Source organism: Otolemur garnettii, unplaced genomic scaffold, assembly GCF_000181295.1.
Source record: "Otolemur garnettii isolate 467f Iridium unplaced genomic scaffold, OtoGar3 scaffold00134, whole genome shotgun sequence".
NCBI lineage: Eukaryota > Metazoa > Chordata > Mammalia > Primates > Galagidae > Otolemur > Otolemur garnettii.
Window position 1 is genome coordinate 59,387 of NW_003852529.1, and position 7,854 is coordinate 67,240.

The following is a 7,854-nucleotide window of genomic DNA, read 5'->3' on the forward strand; positions in this document are numbered from 1 at the left end:
GCTTGAGCCCGGGAGTTGGAGGTTGCTGTGAGTTGTGAAGCTACAGCACTCTACCCAGGGGGATAGCTTGAGACTCTGTCTCAAAAAAAAAAGAAATCTCCTTGGCTCAATATCCCGTGTTTTTGCTTACAGGGTCTATACCTTCCAGAAAGCCCTAGAGCACCATTCAGCCAAGTTCTTTGCCACTTTATAACAAGGATCGCTTTTCCTCTAGTTCCAATAACATGGTTCTCATTTCCATTGAGTGCAAGACTTCCAGCTTACACCTCCACACTCTTCCAGCTTCGACACACGTTACCTGGTTCCAAGGGCGTTTCCATAGTGGCCCCCGACTCCTGGTACTAAAATATGCATTAGCCATCAAGTTGGTGCAAGGAATTGACTCACATGACTGTGGGGCTGGCAAATCTGAAACCTGCAGGGCAGGCTGGGCACTCAGGCCGGAGCTGATGCCGCTGTCTTGAGGAGGAATTTCTTCTTGCTCATAAGGCTTCTAACTGATCGTCTAATCCGGCAGGATTGCTCGACATCAGCTCGCGTAGATACATGTGCATCTCTCCAGGCTGGCGTCGGAAGGCCTGGATCCTTTTTTGGTGCCTACATGTTGGCTCTGAGCCCATGCTCTCCCTCTGTGGTGCCCAGTGGGCCTTGCCCAGGACGTGGGCCGCAGTTCTGACCTCCCCTGGGGGTTTCCGGGGGCACTTGACTTCCCTTGCTTGGCTGTTTCTGCATTTCAGCTATCGTGAGGCCTTAGATAACAGGTCCAGGGCCCGAGTTAGAATAATTTTCTGTAGGTATTGGTTTTGCTGCCACCCACCTGGCTGTGCATACGTCTGTGGGAGGAATTTTTTCCACTGAACTGAAATTTGATGAAGAGTTTTAAATGCTTTCTTTGAGGTTTCCCCCCCTCTCCAGTTATGGGGACTGCCTTGTATCTAATCAGAAAAATGGGACTCCCAGGTGGTGTGAGGCTCAACTGGTGGAGCCCTGTGGAGATACAGGACCTAGTGGGTGGGGTGTGGGGGCAGGGGTGGGTCTCCAACCTCTGGGCTTGTTGAATTCTTCACTGCTGTACGGGTAATTTGAGCTGTAGGGGTAATTCCCCCTGTGCTTTCCGGGTAGAGGTTCTAGCAATGAATTATCATCATGAAATGACAAGGGGCTTTGCGATACGCAGGTGTGGTGTACGGCAGAGTGAGAAGAAGTACGGCTGCCACGTGACGGCTGTGACTGTTCCTTGTGGCATTTGGCCTTCAGTGTTGTGAAAATATATTGTTCTGCAGGAGACACTTAATTGAATATGATTTCCTCTGCAGGTGGCGATCATCGCAGGCAACTTTGAGCTGGCCGAGTACATCAAGAACCACAAGGAAACAGACATCGGTAAGTGGACTCGTTGACGATCTGGAGAAGAACTCAGTTTGGCTAAGGAGACACTCACCAGCTTTTAAAAATTCTCCTGAGATTGACTCAGGAGAACCAGCTTTGTAACAACCTAACAGGGAACAATCTCCTTGTCTGGTCTTACATCTCTTCAGCCATCGTAGGGGTGGGGCTGAGGAAGGTGTACCTGCTTCTCTAGCTGATGTTCTCATCTCTTCCGACAGGCCCCACTGTAAGGTTTCTTTCCGTGCTAAGATCGTTGACTTTTGGCAAAGTGGGAAGAGGAACAGGAGATTCCCCCAGGAATTCCAGTGGACTCTGGGATTCTTCATCTTTTATGTAGCTGATTTTCCCAAATTTTGATAAACATTGACATGTGCCATTATATCTTTGTTCAAACTCTAGAACGTACCAGCCTCGTGTACACGATGGACTTTGGGTGGTGACGTAGGGTCATCGGTTGTAATAGCCGCACCTTTGGGGTGGGGTTGTCAGTACTGGGAGGCTGTACATGTGTGGCGGGCGGTGTACAGGCAAGACCTGTTTCTTCTGCTGAGTTTTACTGGGCACTGACAAGTGCTCTAAAAACAAAATCTACAGAGGAAAGAAATTAGGCAGGGTGACTTGCTAGGAGTTAGATGACAGACACAGGGCATTGCCCTTTGATTGGAGACTCAGATTTATTTACAGCTGATTTAGATGCGTTTCTTGGAAGATTCCACAACACACAAACTTCATCTGGGCAAAGAGCGGCGACTCAGCAGGGAGGGGGAGAGAGCCCGTGGCATGATCTCCCTTCCCTTCTGGTCACCTCCACTTCCACTTCCCACGATTGTGCTGACAACCCCTCCCCTTTTTAGTACCTCTTGTGCCAACCAGGAGGGCAGTTTCTGGGGCTCGTCCTCCCTTTCATCGCCCTGCCATCAGCTGGGCACAGTCTTGCACCTTGGATGAGCCCACTGGCCTGTGTCCTCCAGCCCCGGGCTTCCACGGGACCTGCAGTGGGGAGCAGCCCCGTTGGACCAGCAGCGGTGAGCTTGCGAACATGGAGCCTTCCCATCTCTGGGTGGGGAGGCGGGGGGCCTCCTGGTGCCTTGAGAAGTAGCTGCTTCTTACTGCCTGTGCCACCCACCCTGTTTGTGGTGTCGGGGGCAAGCAAAACCTTGTGTTTGCCTGTCAAGTCTCCACCGTGTCAAATGTGTGCCTTGCATCAAGTGTGGCTGGCACCCACCCTGCCTTGGAGAATTGCACAAGGTCATGGAGCCAGATGCTTTGCTTGCACGATCGAGTGCCCTGTGCTGAGCATCGGGGCCTCCGGGAGGCTGGGCACGATGCTGACACTCAGGGCCTCCTGTGAGCCGGGGCAAATCGCTTAATTGCTCTGAGATCCGGGGTGGCACCACAGCTGCATTAACACCTGTGTGAGCGCATTATCGAGACTGATGAGTTGACCTCTGCAAAGTGATTTAGAAAATGAACTGAGCTCTCAGAAGGCCAGAGACTGTCTTCCTACCTCCTCTCTAACAGCCAAGAGCGGTGCAATAGGGTAGGTTTGGTGTGAGGTCTAAAAATATTGGCTGCCATGTAGGGAATGGAGCTCTAGTCTTTAAGTGGGGGTACATGGTAAAGATGGGCAGGGAGTGAGCCCCAGGGCAGGTGTCCCTGGACCTGGACGCAGAGCCCCTCAAGCCCCAAGGAGTTTTCTGCAGTGGTCGCAAGCTCTGGGCTACCAGCATTATCCTTTTAAAGTGCTCACTGTGACGGGGACCTGCACAGCAAAGCAGGGGCGTCTTCCATATCCCTACTGTCTGGATGGAGCTGAGAGAACTCTGGGGCTGCTTCCCCAAACACTAAGCCAGGCCCTTCAGAGTCACAGCCCCACCCTCCTTCTTGGAATATATGGCATTAGAGGTAATAAGAGTTCACCTCTGAGCTGTTCACTGGGCCTGGCTTGTTGAACTAGCTAGTTCAGCTGGAATAAGGGGGAAAGCAAGGAACTGGGGAGTGGAAAGCGAGGCAGCGGGACCCTGATGTAACAGAATAGAAGCAGAGTTTTTTTTTTTTTTTTTTAAAGAGAAAGAGTAAAGGAAAGCAGAGATAAGCACAGGCTTTCCAGGAGAGTGGAAAAGGGTCCCTGGTGAGTGCGCGGAGCTGCCTCACAAAGGCAGGACACCCATGTAAGCACTTTCCTCCAATCCCACTGCTGCCCCTCAGGCCTCTGGGCGTGCTGTGCTGGTTTCACTGGTTGGGGGTTGCCTTAGTGGTCACATAAATCCAATTTTATTTACTCTGTATCAGTAATTATTAACTGCTGTTTTACTAGTGATGGGGTGGCGACCTCTGTTAGTCTCCTGATGTGTAAGGCATTATGGTGGGTATTGTTCTGTGAAGGAGATCCTTATCTTTGTTTTATGGGGGATCACTCCCAGACTAGAGGACAGGTGTCACAGGCTGGAAGTTCCATTTCACTAGAAGCCCAGGAACAGCGTAGACTTGATTAACTAGGTCATGCTGGGCAAAATTCCTCATTTTGCGTCTGACCCCTTTCCAACTTTTTTTTTTTTTTATTGTTGGGGATTCATTGAGGGTACAAAGAACCAGGTTGCATTGATTGCATTTGTTAAAGACCTTCTTATAATTGTGTCCTGCACCCCCAGAGGGGGGCCACACACGGTAACCCTCTCCCCCACTCTCCCCTTTCCCCACCGTCCACCGTGTACTAGGTCATTAATTGTCCTCATATCAGCATTGAGTACACAGGATTCCTGCTTCTCCATTCTTGTGATGCTTTACTAAGAATAATGTGTTCCACTTCCATCCAGGTTAATACAAAAGATATAAAGTCTCCATCTTTTTAAAAGGCTGAATAGTATTCCATGGTGTACCTACACCACGCCTGTTTAGCTGCTCCTTGACTGGGGGGCATTTAGGCTGTTTCTACACTTTGGTGATGGTAAATTGAGCTGCGGTAAACAGTCTAGGGCAAATGTCCTTATCTTTCCAACTTTGTTGTCCGGAGGCCACAATTCTCTCCACCACCTCGTAGCCCCTTAACCTCCTTCCATCCCCAATCACAGGGACCATGCACTAAACTTTCCAACCTCCAAACAGGATACCTTGCCTTCCCTTGAAGCACTAGGTTGATTTAAAAACCCAGCCCAGGGAAGATCATTGTCTTTTCACGTTTGAGATTATCTTCCCTATCTGTGACGTAAACGTCTCTTTACAGACAGTTTTTTTTTGTTGTTATAATAATAAAAGTAACAATGACTTTTTGGGTAAGTACATTATGATTACCACCCACCCATTCTGATCTGTTACTGATTTAAGTTACAAACAGCATCCCTATTAACAGAAGGGGCCCCTACAGGCTGCTGTGACTCCAGCTTTCGTGGTGCTGGGTTTCAGGTCTCAGGTTTCTGTGCACTTGTGAGTCACTCTGGGTTTGCAGTGGAGATGTGGGGCTGGCTCTCCGGTCAGCGGAGCACGGGTGCAGCAATGTCCACCTCTATTTGTTACTGCTTTTTAGGGCTTTCCCAGAGCCCCAAAGGGAAAGGATAGTTTAGAAAATCTGCACTTCCCCACAGGGTTTCTTCTGCACCTCCAAAGAAGCAAAGCAAAAGAACTCTTCTGTTATCTAAGTCGTGGAAGGATTTGTGATCACGAACTAGCACACTGCGTCAGTGCGGACGGGCCTTCTAAACCTACGTTGTGGCAAAATTCCCAGAAAGAGAGGGAGAGAGAGGGATTAAGGGCAGGAAGGCTGAGGTCCTCTGTGAACCCGGACAGCTCCCGGTGTGTGGACTGATGGAAGCCTGGACGAGGATTATAAAATCTTGACTCAGACTATGTTTGAACCCAGTCGACCCTGGTCACCCTCACTTTGCCTGCCCTGCCTTTCTGGGTGGGGGCCGTGTTGAGTGTGTGTGGGGACGGGCTGACACTGTCTTCCCCCCTGGCTTGTGTGTTTGCCTACATGGGTCTTTATAACCCTGTGTGCAGGCCTTTGCCGTTGTCTAAGAAAGCTGTCCTACGTCTGGGTGAGTGAATAACCACAGGGATACAGCTGGCGCTTACTGAGCGCTGTGAACCCAGAGCCGACGTCCACCATCACGTTCATTCAGTTCTCCAAGTCTAGATGCAGCTGTGCCTGACAGAGGAGGAATCTGAGGCACTTGGAGCACTGGGGTTTGAGGGCAAATGGCGCATTGTGAAAGTGATACCGGGAAGCATCGGTGGGGGCAGAAGGAAGTAGGTAGGGGATGAGCGGACTCCTGGGTAGGCAGGTGAAGTATTTTAATGAGCAGTTGATTGCTTGGACCTCTGAGGCTCAGCCCCTCTGAGGTCCTCTGGGAAGCTGCCGAGAGCCTTGGCACTGAGACACAGTTCATGTGTTTACCTGCCAGTTCCCGTCCCTGGTTAGTTCAGACCTGTGCTGTGCTGCTCTGCTAGACTGGTGGGTGCCACCGACCATGCACAGGGAGGGTCCCTGACACAGGCAGCAGGATTTCTCCATTCTGCTTCCCTGTTTAGGCCCTATCCCTCTGTGGTCACCAGGGGTAAGCAATTCTCCGCTCTGGGCTAGCTCTCCGGATCTGCTAGACAGGAAGGGGCAGAACTAGAGGACGTCTGTGCCATGGTATTGAACCAAGCCTGGGGCCTGCAGAGGGGTTGTCTGAGAATCGGCAACTGAAGGATTAGGCACTGGCCCCGCAGGTCCCGGCAGCAACTCACAGTGGCCTCTGACCAGGGGAGCCTGAGCGCCCGTCTCCCATTTGGAAAGGAGTCATGACACGTCCCACCTGCAGAATCGGTTCTTTTTTTGGCAATTCCTGGATCCCCCTTCAACTTCCACATTCGTTACTAACATTTCAGTGAGAAGTGTCTTCCTCTTGACACTTGTCACCCACTGTGAAATACCAGGAAGCCCCAGGGATGCCCCTTCCCAGAATGTTCTCTGCAAGGTCAGCACCAAGGTCTGCCAGGGTCACCCTGGAGGCCTCCCACACTGCTCTGGGTGGGAGGGACAGAGAGAGAGAGAGAGGGAGGAGGATGGACCTTCAGGGCTGTAGAGCCTCTCCGTGGGGCTCGGAGAGGGAAGAGTTCTGGTCTTGGAGACTGTCAGCCCAGAAGTCCAGCAGAGCTGCCCTGGTGTCTTCCAGCCTGAGTGACACGGTCTGCCTTATGCCCGGGGAGGGGGGATTCTTTCTCCCTTCCAGGCGCAGAAGACCGTGCTGTACTTGAACTTCCTTAGATACCTGAAGCACCGGGCACCAGAGATGCCTGGACTCTGGCCAGCTCCTCTCCACCCGCTCGCCTCCTGGGACAGGTCTCCATGAGCACCTTCTCCCCTGCAGGCTTGTGCCGTATTAGAGATTCAGAAACATCACCTCATCTCTGGCCCTTGGCAGGGGATGACCACAGAGGACAGTGTCCTCTACCCTCTGGGTTTGGGGCCCACACCAAGCCGAGAATGCCCTGGAAGTGGCGTTGGAAGGACCGCGTCCCTCGGCGTGGAGTGAGCTTGTTGTCACTTGCAGTTAGAGCACAGCACCCGCCTGTTCAGAAACACAGACTCTTTCCTGCACTTCACCTCTTTGCCCATTGCAACCCCCTTTCCCTTATTCCTCCTAAATCTGGCTCCTTCTCCATCCCTCACCCCCAGTGAGTCTGTTGTATTGCCAACAATTGATCCCCAGGGCGGATCCTGAGAGCCTGTTCAGAACTCTGTTCTTGTATCTCCTATGTCAAGCCTCCCAGCACCTAGCAGTGCCTGTTAGGCCTGGGGTGCCTCTGAGTCCCCGGGATGCTGGTGAGATGCCCAGCACCACCCCCAGAGTCTGACCTGGTAGGTCTACGAGGGCCTCTGGACTCGCTGTTTCACATCCCTCCAGTGGGTCTGATGCTGGACCTCCCAGCCCTGGCTCCATCCACCTTTGCCTCCCAGGACCTGCTCACCTGCACCTCCCGTGGACCTGCCCAGAACGTAAGGATGGGCTGTGTGCCCGTTTCCTAGGGCTGTGTCACAAATGAACTCCACCTGGGTGGCTTGAAACGTGGAATTTACTGTCATAGGGTTCTGAAAGCCAGAGCCCCAGATTCCAGTGGTGGCAGGTTGGTCCCTTTGCAGCCCTCAGGGAGGGTCCTCGCTGCCCCTTCCCAGCTTCCAGTGGCCGCTAGTGGGTTTCCTTACTCCCTGGGCTATGGCCACGTCACCCTGGCCTCTACTCTGTCTTCCTGTGGCCACGTCACCTGGCCTCTGTCTTCCTGGGGCCATGTCACCCTGGCCTCTGCTGTGTCTTCCTGTGGCCACGTCACCCTGGCCTCTGCTGTGTCTTCCTGTGGCCACGTCACCCTGGCCTCTGCTGTGTCTTCCTGTGGCCATGTCACCCTGGCCTCTGCTCTTCCTGGGGCCACGTCACTCTGGCCTCTGCTCTGTCTTCCTGGGGCCATGTCACCCTGGCCTCTGCT

At 52.6% G+C, this 7,854-nt stretch overlaps 1 protein-coding gene across 1 annotated transcript in view; it reads left to right on the forward strand.

Annotated features, from left to right (window-relative positions):
• Nucleotides 1–7,854, forward strand: part of SHANK2 (SH3 and multiple ankyrin repeat domains 2) — a 428,866-nt gene that overhangs the window by 53,702 nt on the left and 367,310 nt on the right. The window contains exon 3 of the mRNA XM_023518280.1: nt 1,317–1,383. Within this exon, the coding sequence (XP_023374048.1) occupies nt 1,317–1,383 (67 nt within the window). The remainder of the gene's footprint in view (nt 1–1,316; nt 1,384–7,854) is intronic.